The following is a 21,482-nucleotide window of genomic DNA, read 5'->3' on the forward strand; positions in this document are numbered from 1 at the left end:
GCTAACTCGGCTGCTCGTTTCAAAGACTTTATCCAAAACCTTTCCTTTTCCTTGCATAGGGCTCGTAGTCGCGGTTTCGCAACATGGTATTCAAGACTTGGTTTGTATACTCATTTATCCATTTCAACGAATTCTTTTATTCGTTGATAAGAATAAGAATAAGAATAACAATGATGAATTGGGCATAGGCCAATATTTTGCTGCATATGAAGAAGCAGCTACACCAGTGCCGCGTTTAGTCGAAGCAGCGAACGGAGTGGTCTTGGAGATTGGGCCAGGCTCAGGAAATCAGTTTTCGCGATTCAACAAAACAGTGATTTCTCGCATATATGGTATTGAGCCTAATGAGCAGTTATTTAATCAACTTCGCAATGAGACGATCCAATTGCACCATCTCAGTGACATCTATGTTCCGATAAATGCTGCCTTTGAGGATAAGAACATCCTTGAAGAGTGGAATATTCGTGATGAAAGTATCGACTCTGTTGTATGCATGCAAGCATTATGTTCAGTCTCAGATTCAACTGCAGCTGTGAAGCAGATATATCGCTTGTTGAAGTCAGGCGGACAGCTCTTATTTTGGGAGCATACAGCTAGTCAGGATTGGGTTACAAGGCAAATACAAGGTTAGAGAAAAAGAATCATACTGAAAGTCAATAACAATAATAATAATGACATACTCGACAGGCATTTGGAATCTATTTTGGAAGCGATTGATTGGCAACTGTGATCTTCGTCGGAACATTGAACAAGCCGTGATGGAAGCGGGGGACTGGAAAATTATAGAGCTCGGCCATGATAATATTGAGCCGTGGCAGATGATGCCAAGAGTTTGGGGACATCTCATCAAGATTTAAGCCCTGGGATTGAAGGAAGGACGATGCGGATGTAGCCGGAGAAAATTCGCATTGAGGAATAATTCCCTCGCGTGATGTGTAGGTTTTCATTCATAAAACTAGACAGACCCAGGTAGCTACGTGCACCATCAAACTATTACAACTCAATCATCATTTCCATGCCATCTATGAGGATGCTCTTTCCTTGTTAAAACGCTCTTGTAATAGCAGATTTGTACTAGTCATAGTCTAGCACCGTCGAAGTCAGATTATATCTAACTGTCATATGTCGCCAATGTAGTGCATACTCTTGGAAGCTACTAGTACTATAACCTCTATAACATATTCAATATGTTTGTCACAATATGTCACTACTAATGGCAGTCTCTCTTGTAATGAAGCTCCCTTCAAATTCTTGAATTCTTGTTCTATTGACGAAATGACGGGGGAGAACTGTCTGAGCCCACAAGTACCTGGTATGCTGAGTAGAGCCCAGAGCTTTCTAATTCGAGGATTGGCTTCAAAGCCAATTGAGAGTACGACTTAAAAACATGGTGACTATCCAAATAGACACTTTCTAGGCCTTCGATCGAGAAGCCTAAACACATTCTGACCTGGAGAGCACTTCCATATGCTGGTATTTTAGATAATAGACCGTGATACTGATAGGATACTGAGAGTCTTTCGAATTGTTATTCCAAGATCTACAGCAGGACAATATTAACTGACATTTCCCAACCCAACAAACATACATGAAATATAGCGCACTTCCAGACAATCGGATGCATAGTTGTCACGGATACAGTTTGAATCTTCAACTTGTCACCTATCAAACTCCTACAGCCATCATTCCACACACTCCATTCCACTCGGAACCACGGCCAAAGAGCGGTAGCCCTAATATCCGCAACTATCCAGAAGTAGGCGAGATGCCTCTCAACTGCTACCGGGCGACTCAAATGCACTTCGCCACCTCATTAAAGTACCACAAATGAGCTGGAATGTCGAATATTGGAGGCGTTCCGCCATTACCGAAAGGTGTCTCTGTGCCACTAAGCTTCGTTATATCAGTCGTATGCACAGCCTGGCCCGTCGGAGCTCGGATCCAATACTCGGGACCCCATTGCAAATAGCCAAGAGCACGGCTGGGAAATTTCGGAATCGGGTCATCAGTATGAGTTGCTCGGAAGTTGATGGCATCATTTCCTGTGGTGACAAAAGTTGCAAATATGGCATTTCCGACACGGGGGCTGCCGTATGTATACTTAGGGCGTATTCTTAGCTGTTTTGGTTCTTCGCTGTACAATTTATATTGTCAACAGAACACTTACCAAATCTATAGTTGTAACAGCAGCTACAGGTGGTGTGGTACGATATAGGGTTGCTGCAAGGGTAGCCAAAGCTCCTCCAACGCCGTGCCCAGTAACTACAAGCGTAGTGAATGTGGTAGCAGCTTGGGCATTGGCAATTTCCCTGGTGATTCTGGCAGACACTGAATCCCAGGAGTCCTGAAAGCCTTCGTTCACCTGGCAGCCCACTGTCGCGCCGCACAAAGAGGTATCCACAAGTCTAGTATCAAGCGTAGTGATACCAGTCTCTACGCTTCGAATGCCACGGAAAGCTAGAACGAGGATTCTATTGGTGTTGTCCGCAGCAACAAAGCCACTGACACCACCTTTTCCGACACTACAGTCAATCTCACAGTCAGATCATTTCCTCTAGTCTGTTGCAGCTCAGACATTATCTTTACTTACTCCAAAAATGAAAAAGACACAGTGGCAAGGTTCGTTTCCACCAACGGACAGTTTCCTGCTGCGCAACGAATGGGGGTACCGGGTGTAGCAATGTCATTTGCGAAACAATACGCCGCAGCTGAGTATTGTTCGTACAGATTCAGATTACCCAGGGTCGTCGTATCGACATCCATGGCAGTTTCGTTATCTAGGCTGATTATCAATCCTCTCGTCTAAATGTAGAAAATGGCTAGTTTCAACATTCAGAATATGTCCTTACCACGACGAACCACCCCAGCAGTGACTGTAGCAGCCAATGCCGCAACTGTTGTAATCAATCTAAGTAGAATCATATTGCTCTTTGAATGCTTGAATGTTTTTGGTTTCGATATACTTGAATGTGAGGCAAATCACCTTTCTTATAAGGTTTTTTGATCAAAATAAAGCAACATAGACTAACTGGAATTCCTACCAGCCCTGGTCTCAAGTATATACATATATCTATTTTTAATCAAACCCATGGGCATCTACATATTGAGCAAATTCTCATACTTCCATTTCCCAAAGCTATGCACAAGCCTAAGACCGTGTGCGACTACAACAGCCTTCAGCACAGCATATGCATTACCCAATGTACCCACTTAGGTTTCGATGTGCTACCAGCACATGTCATTTTATATGCCTCACTCTAAAACGCGATTACCCTCACGCAAGAACCCTAATATCACCTGATTTTTGTCTTGAAGGCGAAGAGATTCAACGACAGTAGGCTATTAGGGTTGGCGATATACCGATTGTGTAACTTTTAAAGTAGTATTGATGATACTACCTATTACTACCTAGGTGCGCTCCTACTTCCGTACCTGAGCCTTGAATTCTGAAACATTGCTACATGTAGAGATCACTTGCAGCTACCTACGAAGCATACATTTTATATATGTTAAAGCCTAATGCATATTCCTAAGCCTTGAACGACGTCGGAGTTCTATACCGTAGAAGTGGTTTTGATAGCATGTGCACTGTAACATGCAGCTCGAGAAATCTAAACAAATATAGATGGTCTAGTTGCTGTCTCTATTGCAGTGAATTGGTGGACAAAATGATTGCATTCCTGATACTCAAGTACACCCTGAAACGCCGGCCAATAATCTGAACCTTGAACCTTTTGAATGAGAATTTACTAGGTCCCTTGAACTGCACCTCACCGGACGAAAGGTACTCGCCTCACTCTCGCTACTTCGATCATCCCCAAGTAGATCAATCTTGTGCATCCCTAAGATCAATTACACCATATCTCACGGACACCTACCAATCATTCATCTTGCTCATGTCAATCACGAAATCTGATCCTCCTGCTTAACCTCCGCCGCATCCTCCATACCCGTATCCTCACCCTCTGCTGCACCACCAGCACCACCCGCCAAAACCTTCGTCTTAAGCTCATCGATGCCCGGATGAGGCGTACCCGGTGTCACCGCGACAACATTATCATTCTCATCCACAAACTCGAAATTGTAACGCGACAACAAATGCGGAATAGCCGATAACTGAGGGCCGTATCTAGCCGTGTTGTCGTACAGCTCAAACAGTGGGACGGCGAGAAGTTTCATGTTTTTCGGCACACTTAACACCTCTATTCACATACATTAGCTCGCTTTTCGGACGGAGAAACGGACCGGTTGAATGGAAAGAGAAACGTACTCTTCTTCGGAAGCTGAATCAAGTACAACTTCTTACACTCCTTCGGCCGCGTAACATGTCCCGGCAAAAAAGGGTACATAAAAGTCTCAAAATTGGGACGCCACCACTGCGCCAGCGTATCGCCTACTTCCCAGTCCTCGTTTACGCCTTCGCCACTGAATTGGGAGCCCACGGGGGCCAGGCGTTCGTTCAAGCGGGTTTTGAAGCCGGTGATTTCGTCGTCGTCGTGGTGGAGGTAATCTCCTGGTCTGTCAACCAAAATAACCTTCTAGTCAGTATGCAGCGTGATACAAAGAATAATGTGGGTGAAGGGCGGACAATTTAAAAAACGCATTCGCAATCTGCAACATCAACACATGCGGATGATTATGCTCATGACAAACCAGCACACCCTCGCACGTGCGACGCATGCCATGTAAATCATAATGCTCCTCCAACCGTTTCAGACGCGCCAGCACAGAAGGGTCTTCTTCTGGTTGATTCTCTTTTGTGCCGAATGTGTAGTTGCTGAGTGGGTACAGGCGGATCGTTTGTGGTTGTTTGGCGTCGAAAGATTTGGGGATTATGGGCCTGTCAACCTGTCAGCTCAGTCCATTCTTTGTATGGTATCGAAGTGCTATGCGTTTTGTCTTAGCTTGGGATGGACGTACGGCTTGGAGCTCTGCATGGCAGTGACTGTGACTGTAGACATGGCGGCGGTAATGTTGGCAGTCCGCTAATCACTAAAATTTTGTGTACTTGATCTTCGACTGGTGAGACAAGGACTCAATCAGGAGAATGAGAGTTGCGATAGCGTTGAAGATGACCTCCGCGGGATGTTTGTCGAGGTTCAGTTAAGCTGAGAGCTCTGGCCAATCATATCGATATCAGACCCACTTTCACTTTATCTATTACTTTGTAGATTTCAACTTTTCTAGTTCTCTTTCAATAATCTAGTAGCTCATGACTCTATCTATCCACTAAATATACAGCCAAACGCAAAACTACAACTTTGAATCAAAATCCCCAAACTCACTCAAATCCACAATCGGGCTGGGCCCAGGACTGACGGGCAATCGTGCCTTGAACTGGGGCACGTTGGTGATGTAGATGGGCTGTCTGGTAGTTGCCTTGATGGTAGTCGCATCCCCATTGCTGATACTAACGCTCGTAAGCTGATTGTGTAGAGACTCTGCACCTTCAGCGGTCTCCGACGTGTCGACGGGCAAGTCGTCTGTCTCCGCGGACTGCGCGTTCAAGTGAATCGAAATCTTGGCGCGAGTTTCTGAGGAGGGTTCAATGTATTGTTTGAAAAATGCGACGATGTCTGGTTTCGTCAATGTGCGGACTGTCGCGGCATCGATCTCATGTTGCAAAAAGTTGAAGTACTCTGATCCAATATGTGTCCAGAAACGAGAGGTCTCAGAACCGAGGTTCTTCAACTTTTCAAGTCTCTTGTTGATGATACTGCGCTTGTGGCTCTCAAATTCTTCGTCTGTCATTTCGTCAAGCGTTTTGGCGAATTGGGCGAGGAAGTTGTCGATACGGCCCTCCAGATACTGCGCTGTACGCTCACTCTGGATGATAACCCGGTATCCAATCGTAGTAGCAGAGTAGCGCGCACCGCTCCAAACAACGTAGCCAAGCTGTTCTTTGCTTCGAAGCTGATCAAAAGCCGGCTCTTCGGTCATTTGGGCCAACAGCAGTAACTTAGCTCGTAGCACTTCATCTGTGATTTTACCGACAAAGAGATAGTACTCGATACAGTTATTGACGTTTTGAGGATCCTTCAACTGGCGTTCGTACACGTAGTTGCTGCCAGGTGGGAAGATGATGTTCCTACGCACATGCCATTGAGATTGCGGGAGCGTGCGGCTGCGCATGACATTCTCGACAATGTCGGTCATTTTCAGCGCATCCTCCTTGTACAAGTTTCCATGAGCCAGAACTTCAATGTGGTTTTGCTGTAAAAGTTGAGGGAAGAATGCCGCGACATCCTCAGCCTCAATATGCTCCAGCTCAGCGGCATACTGTTCGTTGATCCAGGTCTTTTCTGCCGTGAGATAGCGGGTCATGTCACCGACTTGATAGTATGGTTGTTGGTACTCTGCATTTCGATACGCTCTCGTCAACCGTTCCTTGATAATTTTGAAGCGTTCCGGGTGGACAACGAGATCCCGCATTGTAGCCACAACCTTCTCAAGAAGCACCGACATTTTATCATTGTACCCTCCAACCGAGACATCCAGACCAAAAATGCTTGCTGATAGATTGTAGTCCAAACCAGCGAGCTCGGCGTCGTATGAATACTCGACCAAAGCATCTCGCACCAACTCACAATACAGCTTGGCCTTGACATGATTAGCAGGCGTAGCCCAGACGAGCGAGTTTCTCAACGTAATATGGACCGTGGCCTTGGGTACCCAGAATCTATCGTCCTTCTTGTACCATACGCGAACATGGTCGTCCAATCGAATAAGTTTCGGCGTATTCGCTGGCTGAGCGACTTCCTTCTTTTCGACTGACAGCCGAGTAGGAATAAACTCGTTTTTATGCGGCATATGCAAGTCCGAAACTCGTTCCGCAGGTGAAGACGCCAGGGCACTGCCAATCTCTTTCAAGAAGTCTTGAGGGATCTTCTCTTCCTTGTAATCTGTTCCGTACCATTTCTCCTTTGCATTCCAATCACCCGGAACATGCTGTGACACAATCATAAGTCTGAAATTGTCGCTGCGTAGATACGACATGGCCTTGGTAATCAAATCGGCATCAAATTTTCGGAACAGATTGTTACCGCTGAGCAACCATTCACGTGGCAAAGGCTTCTGCATGACACTACTCAATCGGCTGGTGAACCGAGACGCGGGCGACTTTTGCTTGAATCTGAACTCGACTTCAGCGAGGTTCTGCATTTCATCAAAGATCCATTTCTCGGGTGCTCGCTCCTTGATCATGGCGATGTACTGGAAGATAATCTTGACAATCTCCTTGTAATGAGTCAGACCGTCCTCTGTCAACCGCACGGAGATGGTAAAGAAAGCCGATCCCGGCCCAACAGACATCGCACCAGCTGAAAGCCCATTTGCCCAACCCTTGGCCTTGATATACGACAAAATACTACCCGGTCCTTCGTGGCCGATCAAATGGCTGATATACCTGCTAGGCAGCGTCTCGTACAGCTCCTCCTCGTCCAAAAACGGGAAATAAATATCCAACGACCGCGAGTCCATAACAGGCTTTGCAAAGATCTGCGTGCAAAGCTGCTTCTCCGAAAAGGGTTGCACATCATCCCATTTATTCTGTGGCAGATTCTTGTTCTTTACCTCCGAAAATAATTCCACCACCCAACTCTCGAGTTGATCAAGCGATTCCCGACCCAGAACAACAAGCTTCATACGATTTGCCGAGTAGTGCTTCTTGTGAAACTCGATGAATTTGCTGCGCACTTCCACGCCTCGACTCTGCGGCTCATCGCGTAGAGTTTGCAGGTTTCCCGTGGAAAACTTGTGATATGGATGCTCCGGATTCGACAGGGACTTGTTCAGCTGCATCAACCGCCACACATCGCTCTGTAAATTTTTCTTGTTTTCTGAATCTACTGCCCTCAACTCCCGATCTAGCGTAGACTCTAGGAATAGCGGCGCAATGAAAAATTGCGCAAATCTGTCCAAAGCACCGTATAACGGAGACGTGGTTGCGCTATCCTTTGACAATGACGTTGTCGACGACGAAGGGCCGCTTTTCTCTCCGTTCGTAGTGCCGTTAGTAGTACCGTTGGTACTCTCTGAAGCTTCACTCTCGCCGGTGGCGGCGACTTCGAAGAAGTAATTCGTCTCTATGGCGCCGGTGTATGCGTTCGAGGAGCCCGAGTGGGCGGCGAGGTATTGGTTATACGCATTCTCTATGGGATACTACATAATGAGCATCCTCACTCAAGTCGGGGTCGGAATGACTCACCTTTTCAGTGCCCATGAACAATAAATGCTATCCCCGAGAAGCAAATGATCAGTATTCCCTTACAAACCAGTATATTCTCCCCGTTACGCCACTCGCAAATGCCACTCACCTCCACAGCATGCGCCATGCCCGGCATAGCCTCCTCATCCGAGAAATTCCCAACATTCACATTCGCTGACGCACTCGCCTTATCCGTATCCGGGTCATGCACCAGCAGCGCCTCTAATTGATTTCCCAGCTTGATGACACGGTACGAGCGATCATCGAGCTCAGGCTTTTCGAGCCGGTCGGTAATGTGTGTGACTTCCGACATGGTCGGGTGGTAGAACGAAAATCGGCGAGATGCAGTAAACGGAGCTGACGAACGACAAGAATGAAAAGAAGAAGTAAGCAAAGAAAGATGGTTTCGTGCAGTGCAGTGAGTCAGCCTCTTTCGGCCCACCGACGACAAGGGCGATGGCGATGATGATGCGATCAAAGATAGGGATGAAGAACTCCGCAATAGCGCTGGTAGGCCCAATGACGAGGACCTTGGAGGCATCCGTTGACGCAAGGGTAGACAACAAATACTTAAGAATTCTCAACAATAATAAAACCACAATTAATGGTTGAATGTGGTAGAAGTCCTGAGGCGAAGGCGCAATGGATCTCCGCCGTTAGTTTGAATAAAGCACGGACTTGATCCGCTGCTTATCAAATAGTATGGCCAAGCTTGGGAACTCCTACAGTGGCCAATTTTAAAGCCAACTGGAAATTAAGAATGAAGAAACGAAAGAAAGAGGAGAGGAGAGACCTGAAACCCCTACTGTATGAATAATTTATGAAGCAGACTAAGCAAGGGTGACGATGGCAAAGATGAACAAAAATGAGGCAACACTTGGTTCCTTACTTTTCAGGTATCTACCTGTCCATGAACAAAGTATATATCACTCTATTTTACTCAACAATGAGTGCTCGCTCAGTACAATTTCTTTACGAGGTGCAAATCTACCTAACATGCATTAGATAGGGAATAGGAAAGGAAATCTTATTTTGAGTCTATGCCTACGTAGCTACTACTGTCGCACATGTACCTGACCCAATGGTGCCAGCGCAGCCAGAATCAAAATTCCAGACCTGTCTTGACGATCGAGCGAATCACATCTGCTACAAAATCGAGGCTTGAATAATCACATTGCAATCATCTCATTGGTTTAGTGATCGAGATACCTGAATGATTCATGTAGAACAATAGCAGCAGGTCAAATCTGTATTCCTGCCTGTGTAAATACGACGCCTGGGATAACTACTTTCCTTAAACTCCATGTCCTTTAACTACCGCAGTCGCAAATACAGTGACAAGCGCGCGCATTCAAGCGTTGCCTTCGTCGCCCTCCTCTTCATCCGACTCAGCACCCTTGACCCGCTTCTCAATCCATGTAAACACCTCCCCCTTATGCTGAAGAAGCATCTCATTCAACCCCGTCTTGGGCGACCGTTGCAATCGGCCGTATCGCTTGGAGGGCTTGCGACGGTTCTCGTTGTGCCATACGCCGTGGGTGTGGGAGACGAAGACTAGGGAGTTCTATCGAACCGAATTAGTTCATGCACGCATACATATATTGTAGGATGAGGAAGAGGCATACATCTTTGTACCATCGCGAAAGCCAGGTCTGAGTTGGTGATGCGACAGCGCGGACGGGGTTTTCGGCGACGAATGAAATCACGCTATTGACGCGTTGGTAGATGCTGTCTGCTGGGAGTTAGCTTTTATGTAGCTCATGACTAGCTAAGAACTTACCTCGATTGATAAGAAGATTGGCCACGCCATAGAACGCGTCGCCGACTCCAATAAAAAAGACATGGGTAGCTTCATTTGGCCTGTCACGCAGTCAGTCTCAACTCATCATGGACTTTCGAGGATAAACTCTTACTCAATGTAATTGTCCCACAAATATCCCGCCAATTCTTCAGTCTGACTTGGACGATCAACATCTTCTTCCTCATATTTCCCCACGTCAGAAGTATCTGCAGTAACATGTTTGGGGATGTTGACGTCGATAACGGCGTAAGTGCGCTGAGTTGCCCATGCGATATAGTCCTTCACCGCGTCGGCCTGAAAATCATTAGCAGCTCGATTCTGGTTGTTAGGGGTGAGGTCATACCATCCAGCAGTTGTGTGGCTCCAGTTTATTTGTGACTGGGTGATGTACGCCCATCATTTCAGGTCTGTCGGTGTTAGCAAGCATCCTTGACGCGATGAGAGCTTAAACTTACGGGTCATGAAAAATCACGATGAGGGGAACCGCCCTGTCATAGTTGGCACTGTATAATGTCAGTCTTCCATCACCGAAAGCGAATGCCGATCGACCTACCTCGCAAGAACCTGATTTTCAAACGACTTCGAAATCGAGGCACGATAGATCCACAGACTAGTGAGTTTGTAATTGTTGTAGAGTTGTTGGGCCTGATATTGACGGATGACATCTACTTGAATCAGTTTTGCGTTAAATTCGAATACGGCGGGRTGAATTACCATGAAATCGGTCGGTGAAGAGCCCTTCCTGCGTTGGGATTTTTGGATACATGCACCGCCAATACTTCGACTGGGCAGCCATAACGGTGCGTACAACCTGTACAGCTGGATTGGATGGCGTTGTGGCTGCGAGTCGCGCGGGGGGCTCTCCCATGAGAGTCTTTGTCACTGCCAACGCCGACTTGGAAATAGAGCGGAAATTATAACCGCCCTTTGATGTGTCAGTTGGATAAACTTTACTGAGATGAATGTGGAAGAGGGGAAAAAGAAGAGATTTCTCACCTCGAGACAAACGGCCACTTTCCCATTAGCCAGCGTCATGAGCATATGGGTCATGTGAGAATAACAAGCAGGCGTCACAAAACAACCACCCAGCTCATCGCCAGCTGCTGCATCAAACCCTGAGGCCACTTTTGGTCAATTAGCCTTTGTTTACAATTCCTCTTTATGACATATCACAACTGTTTGACAAACAACAAGCAACTTACCAATTACCAAATCAGGATCAAACTCAGTTGCAATGGGCATTACAACCTGCTGAAATGCGTACATGTAATCACCATCTCCCATTCCTTGCGATGGCCAGGGTATATTGATATTTCTAAAGTCGCTTAATATGAAGCAATGCAAGATGGTACGGGTTGACTTACTTTCCCAGTCCAGCACCTTCTCCAACATGATCCCAGTTTCCCTCATTGCCTCCAGGATAAAATTTACCATCGGCATAGACATGTGGTGAAATGTAGAGGACATTAGGGTCATCATAGAATGCTTTTTGGATACCGTTTCCTGCAACAGTGAGTTTTATGCCGTCTCAAGAGCTAAATACCGCTTACCATGATGGACATCCCTATTTAAATTAGCCTTGTAAGTCAACAAAACGGAGGAAACTTACCAATCAACAATCAAGATCTTTCGACATGCCTCGCCCAATTGACGTTGACATACTTTAGCAGCTATAGATACATTATTGAACAGACAAAATCCCATGGTCTTATCATGCTCAGCATGGTGTCCCGGCGGTCGAATCACTGCAATGGCGTTCTTAACTTTACGGGTAGCGACTGCCAAACACGTCTCGATTGCGCCGCCTGCCGATAATAGAGCAGAGGCAAACGTGAGTCGATTGAAGTAGATGGAATCACGCGTCTCTTCAAGCATGATCAGAGTTTCGTCGGGTAGATCTATGCAAGGTCAGTCATCCGTCCTAAATGTTCCTAGAGGAGAAACTAAACTTACTCTGCGTATCCGACACAAACTGATAATGCTCATCCGTATGCACCAACTCAACCTCCTCCTTCGTCGCATTCCGCACATCAATCCTCTTCAACGGCATCGGCGCCAACATCTTCGGCGCCGGCACAATATCCAAATCCTCAATCAACCCCGCCCGACAAATCTCCTTGTAAATATAGTAAATCCTCCGCGGATCCTCAGGATGCACTTCCGCAGCCGGGCGAACCTCGCAATGATACCGCATGCGAATATCATAGCACAACCCAGTAGCCAGCGACGCGACAGGTAAACCTACTGCTGATGTCGCAGCAGAAGGGTCGTCGACGGACCAGTCTGAGTTTTCTTCTATTAAACTATCGGATTCTTCGCTTGATTTCATCATCATAGTGTGCAGAGCTTCATCTTCGATGGATTTGGTCAAGCCTGTGATTTCTGTAGCAGCCCCCATAGACATAGGCATTGGGATTGCGGCTGGCGGTGACATGAGACTTGATGGAAGCTTAGGCATTCCAAACAAAGTCGCTGGTTGTACGCCATCGCCATTTGGTCTTGTGCCAGTAGTAAATGTAGTGGCGGCAGCATCAGTAGAGGATGATGGCATGTCGGTCGAAGATCCAGGATCCCGCATCACCGTATCCTCATCTTGATCCATTTCTTCTGTGTCTTCCCAGTCCTGAATCCAAATAAATCCAAGATGGAGGAAGGCGCTCGTGGGCTCGTTGTACCAGGCCGTTCGAGAGCTTATCCCCTCATGGCCTCCTCCCTTCGCGTTTGGCCAGTTGATGCTTTTGTTGATCCCTTGCTTGCTTGTGACACAGCGGTGCAAAGTTTTGTAACCAGTAAAAATCTGGAACTGCAATTACAAGGAATCCTGCAACAAGTGACAGACACTCTCACTAGACAGTAGATGAATGCAGGACAACAACAGCACAAGCCAACACACAGGCAACAGATAACAAATAAACGTACACGATAGAAAAGCTTGAAAATTAAACAGCCAACAGATATAATGAAAAGTAAAGCACTGTTTTCCTTGTTAATAGATTGTATGCATACAAGCAGTCAGATGGGACGTGATAGCAAAATAGGGCAGAAATAGAGAGCTCCGGGTTAAGTAATTTCGAAGTTTGGCAGGCACGTGATAAAACATCTGTCAAAAATACAGCCTATGTTACCATTCCATACAACATGTATTTTTTCTGAATGCTTCGAAGATCACACGCAATTCACAACAATTATTTGACGTTGTCAAATAAAGCGTCATGACAGTGTCAAATATTTGTCGTGAAAGCGATCATCTTCTCGAAAACTCTCTAACCCAGGCATCGAATGGCATTCAATCTTCAAAGAAGCCTCGGTAACTGCCCAGGTGGCAAGACAAATACGCTCTACACGACATGCGACACAACTGAGCAAATAACATCAATTCATTAAACTATTTATTGTCATTGAAGTAGTTGATAACATCTTCGTTCTAATTTTCGGAGCACTTCATGATATGCCAATTCGTAACCCTCGTTCCAGACCTATCAAAATTGGAACGAGTTTCCTTCCTGTATATTGGGTAAGGACAGTATTCAGCATTTAGAGCACACTCCGAAGAGTGGCTGCTGATTCCTAGGCGCTAGCATCGACCTTGGAGATGTAGACTAGATACTGTTAGTTGATTTTCATGATAGGAAGACGAAAAACGTACCGATGAGGTCAACAACACGGCGAGAGTAACCCCACTCGTTGTCGTACCAGCTAACGAGCTTGATGAAGTTGGAGTTAAGGGMGATACCAGCCTTGGCATCGAAGATGGAGCTGTTGGTGTTGCCGTTCAAGTCGGAGGAGACAACGTCGTCCTCAGTGTAGCCGACGATTCCTACGTGGCACTGTCAGCATTGGACACACAAGAAAGAGATGACCTATGACATACCCTTGAGCTCGCCTTCAGCGTACTTCTTGACAACAGCCTTGATCTCGTCGTAGGTGACGGGCTTCTCAGTGCGGCAGGTCAAGTCAACAACGGAGACGTTGGAGGTGGGAACACGCATGGACATTCCAGTGAGCTTTCCGTTAAGGGCAGGAATGACCTTTCCGACAGCCTTGGCGGCACCGGTGCTGCTGGGAATGATGTTCTGGGCAGCAGTACGACCACCACGCCAGTCCTTGGCGGAGGGACCATCGACAGTCTTCTGGGTGGCAGTGTAGGAGTGGATGGTGGTCATGAGACCCTCAACGAGACCCCAGTTGTCGTTGACGATCTTGGCGAGAGGAGCCAAGCAGTTGGTGGTGCAAGAAGCGTTGGAGATGATGGTGTTTTCACTCTTGTAGGTCTCGTGGTTGACACCCATGACGAACATCTACACACGTCAGCTAAGATCACAGAGACAAGAGAGAGAAGACTGACAGGAGCATCTGCGGAAGGAGCAGAGATGACGACCTTCTTGGCGCCACCCTTCAAGTGGGCAGAGGCCTTCTCGGTGGTGGTGAAGACACCGGTGGACTCGACAATGTAAGCGGCGCCGGTCTCGGACCACTTGATGTTGGCGGGATCACGCTCCTGGTAGAACTTGACGCGCTTGCCGTTGACGATGAGGTCGGTACCGTCGACCTCGATGGTACCCTTGAACTGACCGTGCTGGGTATCATACTTGAGCATGTAGGCCTGTGATTGTCAGTACGCTCTGTTAATACTCCTTATCAAGTCGATGAGGGGCGGATAAGACACCCGGCGGATGCATCGGATATACGTACAGCGTAGTGAGACTCAATGAAAGGGTCGTTGACAGCGACAACCTCAGCCTCACCGTGCTCGATGCTAGATCAGTCAGAATATGTTCATCAGAGAAAATGGTTCGATCGTGAAGCATACACGTTACGGAAGACCTGTAGCTCGTTATTAGCTCGACGTCATCACGGTGCCATCTGTCCCGAGACAGACTGCTCAGAATGAACAATACTTACAATACGACCGATACGGCCGAAACCGTTGATGCCAACCTATGCCAGAATGTCAGTTAATTTTCTCCAGCTGTGGATTATTGACGCGACGTACCTTGGTAACCATGATTGCGGTGATAGTTGCTTGGGAAGAAAGTCGTGGCTAGCGGCGGGGTAAGCTTATCAGCAGAGCTCTCCACCACGAGTATGAAGCAGTCGACAGTAATAACTCACAGTAAGGTAGACGAGTGTGGATGAATTGATGGATGTAGAGAGAAGAGAGGAGAGAAAGAAGAGAGAGGAAGAGAAAGAATCAGGGGATAATTTTTTGTCTTAATAAGAAAAGGTGGTCTGGCGGGGTAGCTTTGACGAAAGAGGCAGACTCGGTGAATGTCCTGTTGTTGACGCAACGACTGGGTCACTAGCTTAGTTCTTTCGGCGTAGACTGATTTAGCGCAGATTCTAGCCTGGTCGTAGTGGCCTGAGGCAAACGGCTCTCTTTCGTCTCACCGGGCGGCCACACTTACATACTTCAGGCAAAATGACTGGCAGCCCTCCGTACTACGTACGGGTATATGTATTTTAAATCCAAATATTCCGTAATCATTGATTCTATTCACATCTCGCTTTCTGAGTCTACTATGTATGTTCAACTTCACCCCTCCCCCTGACCAATTCCGGATGCACCGTATTAGATCGCACCCGTCCGGTTGCAGACCACCGGGCAAAACAGGAGCACAGCTATCAGATCAGGTCGAGCCTCGTGCCGACACGACCAATTAGAGGCCTGCAACCGCCTTCATCGCAGCATTTACTGCCCTTCGTCGCTTGATGGTTTTCCCGGAGACACGATAATTGCCAATTGATTGTTCGGCTATGTCCTGTGTCTGACGTACGGTTGTACCCGATCAAGGCTGGAGTCGGATCGTGACCTGGCATTGATTGTTTGCATTTACTGTGTACAATATCAAATCCCAAGGTACTTGATGCAGTTGTAGTACGTACTACGAAATACATTACCATGTATACATGTACGTACGAGTGATCGGTATTACCGGTGTAACCGCACTCTAGCTCCGCACATCGTACATCAATACAACGTACCATCGGTACAGCAGAACAAGCTATAAAGAGTAAGGGGCCATCCGCCGGTCAACAGTATCGGACAAGCTTGCTACTTTGGTCAAGGCATGACCAGAGGCAAATACATGGGTCATGCCAGCAATGCAACTTCTGATTGTCCGCTGATGATCATCCGATGGCAACGCAGGTCCTGCTGAGAAATGCATCAATAGACTGACTCATAGCCACATCGTGCCGACTTGCCGGTCGCAGTGGCGAGTATCATTATTAATGTCGCCGTGTACCTGGCTACGGTGTACCAGTACGGAAAAACTACCGTAGTAGGTACGGAACTTTACCATCATGGGTCGTCATATGATATGAGCTTTAGGTAAGCCAAGCATACAGAATCGTAATTATATTTATTATATTCAGGTTTCAAGCGAGAACGTGAATCTCTAGTACATATGCAAACCAGCAATCCCTATATCCATGGATCGTCCAAATGAGCTATCCAAAGAGCAATTTTGAAGAATAGTTGGAAAGACGGCGGAAAATATTTACTCCTCCTTAACMCCGCCCCGCCAGTTCTTCTCCGCACTCTCAATCGAAGCCTTGTCGCTCTTGATCTCGCCCTGCCCCATTCCCATGAAACCAGCAGCAGCCTTGAAGGGGCGCTGAAGATCGCCAGTGGCCGGCTTTCCGAAAACATGAATCTTGACCAAGTTGGATTCGAGCGCGCTCTTGACGGGAAGGATCGACTGGATCAATAGCGGGTTGGTGTACTTGAAGTACAAGTGCATGACGGCCATCATGCCGACGCCCATGAGCTGGGAGCGCATCAGCTGGCGGAGCTGCTGCTTGTCGTACTCCATGACGGTAGTCGTCACGGGACGCGGTTCTTCGCCGGAGCCCATCGGGGCGGGCTCAACGTACTTGAGGGTGGTCAAGTCTGTCTTGGGTCAGTAACCGTTATTTCATTTTCCATCGATATCAAGGAGGAATACCCTTCTTTTTGTTGATCTTGGACTGCACATAGAGGTAGATGCCCAAAATGATCACGTTGGACACAATGTACAGAGCACGGACGCCGAGGAGCACATCAGGGTTGTCGAAAGGAATCCGCTTGGAGACCTGCATCATCCCGAGGATGACGACGAGGTTGGTACTATATCCGTAAGCATATGTCTGCAAGCATGTTGTCTCGTTGCGACGGAAGGCAAGACAATTTCGAGGTGCACGAGAAAAAAAGGAGAACTCACACTTGGGAAGCCATGATGAACGAGGCGGATTATCCAGAAACTGTGGAACGTGAAATTGATATCGCAATGGAATAGGTTACTATTCAGGATAGATGTAATTCGCAACAGAAGACTGGACGTGAGGTTGTCTCGTTACACAACAAGAAGGCGAAATGTTCTCGAGGAAGGAGGACACTTTGCCCGTTGGAGGAAATCGATCACGTGAGCCCACCATCCGTGGCAACGGCGGAGCACGGCGGACAGAGCGAGCCAACCAGCAGCCGTAAAACACAGAAGCTAATCTAATTTATAGAACGATTTGGAAGCTCTACGATGGCGCCACTGATAGCAGTCATGCTGATACATTGTATAGTGAGATCTGAGTATGAGCATTAGGTTTCCAAAGTATGAAAGACAATCAAATAGTTTGATACGAGTAATCAGCTATACAGAGCATTTATCACATTCTCAGCACAAGTACTTTGATTGTCACGTGACTTGTATCACGTGCCGCAATTTGCTATGCGCCGCGCCGTCTTGGATCTCCCCATGCCAGTGCTCTCGAAGCATCTCGCTCAAGAATGTCACCATCGACATCTTAAATGCCTCACTGGATGATAAGTGGAAAATGATCGATAGGCTATTTTGCGTTGACGTGCCCTTCTGCCTTATCCATTATGAAGCCTCTTTATCATGACGGATTACCTAGCTGATCGATCATGACGAGACTGTTGGACGGCACCCGGGCCTATGGCTGGGACCGTCCTCCACCACGGAATTTGGCAGAGTTGTTACATTTACCAGACTTGTCCAGACAGACACTCTACGGTTCAATAACACACGGACGATCACTAACGACCAGTCAAAAGACCCTCGATTGATCCAGCCATACCACCGCGAGTCGATGAGGGACAGAAGGAACGCCCAGACGCGGGTGCCCGCTGATTGGCCGAGCCGAGTGACAGGCTCCAGCTTGACCAGCCTCCTTGAGACAAAGTACTTCTTCTCCAACAAAAACAAGCCAGACAAAAAAATCCCCCGACAACGCGCGCGCTATCATCAACCCTTACCCGCCCAACACCATCGCACTACCATCCACACGTCGCTTCATCCCCAAATTATCGCGGTTTCAGTCTCACTCAACACACAACTACCTGAAATAGATCACAGAAAAAATGGCTGGCGGTAAAGGAAAGTCCATCGGCGGGAAAGGTGCCCCTGGCAAGGATGCAGCGGGGAAAACGCAGAAATCTCACAGCGCAAAGGCTGGCTTGCAGGTCAGTTATTTTGTTACTTGCTTGTTATTGACGTTTTAGAATATGCTTTTATTCTTATTTAAGATTTCTTTTGCGATGCTATTATCATGCGACACGGATACAGCGATGAAACAGTGCAAGCTGTCGACTTTTACGCGTCGAGTCGAGTGCGCCGGTTGTGGTGATGTCTTCTTTGTTTCGCTAGAACAATATGTGTTTTGAAATTTATTGCTTGTATCTTTGTCGCGTGTATCTGTTGTATACTTTGATGCTATCTTGCTCTTGTCTCAAGCCAACCATACTGATGCCGACTCTTATAGTTCCCTTGTGGTCGTGTGAAGCGTTTCCTCAAGAATAACACACAAAACAAAATGCGCGTTGGTGCCAAAGGTATGCGCTCTCATGGCCTTGATTACAAGTGACCAAAACAATTAACAACGCGTAGCTGCCGTCTACGTCACAGCCGTCCTCGAATACCTCACTGCAGAAGTGCTCGAATTAGCAGGCAACGCCGCCAAGGATCTCAAAGTCAAGCGTATTACACCGCGTCACTTGCAACTCGCCATCCGTGGTGACGAGGAACTCGACACTCTGATTCGCGCCACTATCGCCTACGGTGGTGTCCTACCCCGTATCAACCGTGCGTTGTTGCTCAAGGTCGAACAAAAGAAGAAGGGCAAGGTTGATGCTTAAATATCCTTTCGAATTTCACTTTCTCGACTTCGACCTGTTATGAATCAATCAAGCTGGACTTTGCACTTTCGATCGACGACTTGACAAGAGGTGGATGAACAGCTCTATTTTTTTCGAATCTCCCTTTCCGACCATTCTTCTGATTGATTACCCTTAGGTTGGGTTCCGTTTAATGCTACGCTTTTCTTTTGTGTTTCTACTTTGATTTGATCAAGGGCGGTGTTTACGTGTCGGGTTCTATTTCTCTTTTTATTTCTATTATCCTCTACTCTGATTTGTGAAAAGTGGCTGTCTATTCTATTTTTCAAATTATTTCTCTCCTTGGTCGAGGAAAATATACAGACAGAGATGGATAAAATTGGTTGGTTGGTGCTTTGTGCGTATAAATTGTGTGTCTATGAATACAAATCGTATCTTGCTTATACTATCGGCCTGGCAATTATAGTAGAACTTGGCTTTAATAAATTATCACTACATCGATATCAGATTAGATATTATCCATATGGATATGATCAGACACGTTGGTGTGTCAGACCGAGTACTCCTGTATGAACTCAAATCTCTAGATAACCGCTACAAATGTCTGAAAGTACAGCCAGGTTCTGTAGTATTCAATTAAAACATGCTGCCTCTGACCATCAACCCCAAGAGGCCTCCTCACCTGCAAATACCCTTCCACCGCTATTCACGGCGAAGTGTCCGGCCTCATGTGCCCATCCTCAACATCTAGTAATTTAAACTCAGTCTCTCCATCATCTCGCTACCAGGAAGGCTGCAGCCACACCCACTCCTCCGTCATCTTCTTGCTTTGTCTCGGTAACAAAGTGAAGAGCTTATGTTTGTAGTGTTATAAGAGAGCAACGAAATGATGACTGCGGAAGTAATTCACGTCAATCTCAGGGATAGTATACTTCAATTCTCGATCATGATGGCATATGAAGTTCTTGGGACGATATTTGGCTTTAGCAGGCTATAGGTAAATGCCCAAATGACATTCGAAAGGCAGATAATTTGATGCTAAACAAATTCATTATATGACGAATTTAACTCCACAGCATTATCGGATTATGCTGTCCCCCTGCCCCCCCTGGAATGTTGTCTGGACCGATTCTTTCTTCATAATGATCCTTACCATTACATCGTCCCGAGTGGCCTGTCTGTGCCCCAAGAGAGCATCCGTACTTTCTATCTAGACGACGGTTGGCTGGATGCTTTTATAGATGGTGCTCTGAGTCTAGTGAATTACTATGCACGCGATACAGACTGTATCAAGAAAACGTTTAACGGATACCTGAATCAAATCTGCCGAATGGTCATCCACCACCGATTCCTCGCTGGGATCCTTCTCCGGTCCGAAATTGTTGCCAATTTTCCAGGCCTAGTCTTATCACCACTTTGGCCAGAGACAGACAAGAATAGACTAGGTCGAAATCGAAAAACCAGATGCCGATCATCCTGCTTTGTCTGTTTGATAGGACACCAGAATATGGCGCCTTCCCGAATAAGATTACTTTCATACCTCCAGAGCACCAGGCGTCTTAATTTGGCGTCGAACTAACACCCGACGATTGAGTGAAAGAGAGTAAATACTGGCTCAGATTGTCAGTCGACGGATTACAGACCGCTGGCACACAAGACTTCAAAGCTGAGGACCACATCTTTGATTCCAACAATCAATGTTTGATCTTTCCATAATTTGCCAAAAGGGTGAGTTACACGTTAAAAAGAGAATCGAATTACGATGTTGCTCCGATGCCAGCATTGACTGGAGTACAGCTTATTACAGACAAACCGAAGCTAGAAGTTGGCTGATGGCACTTACGCATACAGAACGCCGGCTCAGCGACAGGTATATATTTGGGAACGAAAGATTGCGAGTCGCTCAATGATTTGTCTCAGAAGACTGGCTACGAACAGAAGAACAAAAGCTGCAAATCAAAAATCTGATAAAGACCAGGAGTGTCACGTATCGAACAGTCACAGCATCTGAGGAACTGTCAGCAGTAAATGCAGCCGTCAATAGTCACCAGGCTGCCCTCAGACACATCATCAAATAGCTCGAATATACCGAACCCGAGCGATCCGCCTTGTCCAGAGATCGCAAGGAACGCCTTACCGTCTTAGCTGCAATGCAGGTTCGTCTGCGGTGCATTATCTTGCGGAACTGAAATCCCAGTGAGCTCACTCACCCATTATTACCGCCGCCGGATTTTGCTTTTGAGGGGCCAACACCAGAGTGGTCCAGTCAATTACCTTCGCTAGGCGACCATAGCCATTTGACGAGATGGAGTTCTTATGGCTGAGCACCAACTTCTCACAGGTAAAGATTGCCCTGCTAACTGAAC

At 46.9% G+C, this 21,482-nt stretch overlaps 7 protein-coding genes across 7 annotated transcripts; 1 reads left to right on the forward strand and 6 right to left on the reverse strand.

Moving 5' to 3' along the window:
- Positions 1-1,791: 1,791 nt before the first annotated feature.
- BHQ10_001926 (uncharacterized protein) lies at positions 1,792-2,922 on the reverse strand (the record flags this gene model as incomplete). Its single annotated transcript, XM_040874015.1, has 4 exons — positions 1,792-2,100; positions 2,168-2,522; positions 2,591-2,802; positions 2,860-2,922. 4 exons carry the CDS (start codon positions 2,920-2,922, stop codon positions 1,792-1,794), a joined length of 939 nt encoding a protein of 312 aa, XP_040730431.1.
- Positions 2,923-3,903: 981 nt separating this feature from the next.
- On the reverse strand, positions 3,904-4,961 carry BHQ10_001927 (uncharacterized protein; the record flags this gene model as incomplete). Its single annotated transcript, XM_040874016.1, has 4 exons — positions 3,904-4,202; positions 4,271-4,538; positions 4,654-4,840; positions 4,921-4,961. 4 exons carry the CDS (start codon positions 4,959-4,961, stop codon positions 3,904-3,906), a joined length of 795 nt encoding a protein of 264 aa, XP_040730432.1.
- Positions 4,962-5,253: 292 nt separating this feature from the next.
- Positions 5,254-8,519, reverse strand: BHQ10_001928 (uncharacterized protein; the record flags this gene model as incomplete). Its single annotated transcript, XM_040874017.1, has 3 exons — positions 5,254-8,160; positions 8,207-8,233; positions 8,316-8,519. 3 exons carry the CDS (start codon positions 8,517-8,519, stop codon positions 5,254-5,256), a joined length of 3,138 nt encoding a protein of 1,045 aa, XP_040730433.1.
- Positions 8,520-9,557: 1,038 nt separating this feature from the next.
- Positions 9,558-12,609, reverse strand: BHQ10_001929 (uncharacterized protein; the record flags this gene model as incomplete). Its single annotated transcript, XM_040874018.1, has 14 exons — positions 9,558-9,770; positions 9,832-9,938; positions 9,987-10,066; positions 10,120-10,301; positions 10,351-10,414; positions 10,463-10,510; positions 10,561-10,672; positions 10,722-10,932; positions 11,004-11,131; positions 11,210-11,322; positions 11,372-11,510; positions 11,558-11,571; positions 11,617-11,905; positions 11,961-12,609. The coding sequence occupies 14 exons, from the start codon at positions 12,607-12,609 to the stop codon at positions 9,558-9,560; spliced, it is 2,349 nt and encodes a 782-aa protein (XP_040730434.1).
- A 965-nt stretch (positions 12,610-13,574) lies between these two features.
- BHQ10_001930 (uncharacterized protein) lies at positions 13,575-15,012 on the reverse strand (the record flags this gene model as incomplete). The annotated part of the gene is made up of 8 exons (XM_040874020.1): positions 13,575-13,606; positions 13,654-13,824; positions 13,879-14,305; positions 14,353-14,610; positions 14,700-14,763; positions 14,818-14,831; positions 14,910-14,945; positions 15,001-15,012. The coding sequence occupies 8 exons, from the start codon at positions 15,010-15,012 to the stop codon at positions 13,575-13,577; spliced, it is 1,014 nt and encodes a 337-aa protein (XP_040730435.1).
- Positions 15,013-16,507: 1,495 nt separating this feature from the next.
- Positions 16,508-17,090, reverse strand: BHQ10_001931 (uncharacterized protein; the record flags this gene model as incomplete). The annotated part of the gene is made up of 2 exons (XM_040874021.1): positions 16,508-16,899; positions 16,955-17,090. 2 exons carry the CDS (start codon positions 17,088-17,090, stop codon positions 16,508-16,510), a joined length of 528 nt encoding a protein of 175 aa, XP_040730436.1.
- Positions 17,091-18,815: 1,725 nt separating this feature from the next.
- On the forward strand, positions 18,816-19,137 carry BHQ10_001932 (uncharacterized protein; the record flags this gene model as incomplete). Its single annotated transcript, XM_040874022.1, has 2 exons — positions 18,816-18,834; positions 18,890-19,137. 2 exons carry the CDS (start codon positions 18,816-18,818, stop codon positions 19,135-19,137), a joined length of 267 nt encoding a protein of 88 aa, XP_040730437.1.
- Between the last annotated feature and the right edge of the window lie 2,345 nt (positions 19,138-21,482).

The sequence above is a fragment of the Talaromyces amestolkiae genome, assembly GCF_001896365.1.
Source record: "Talaromyces amestolkiae strain CIB chromosome Unknown scaffold2.1, whole genome shotgun sequence".
In the NCBI taxonomy this organism is placed as follows: Eukaryota; Fungi; Ascomycota; class Eurotiomycetes; order Eurotiales; family Trichocomaceae; genus Talaromyces; species Talaromyces amestolkiae.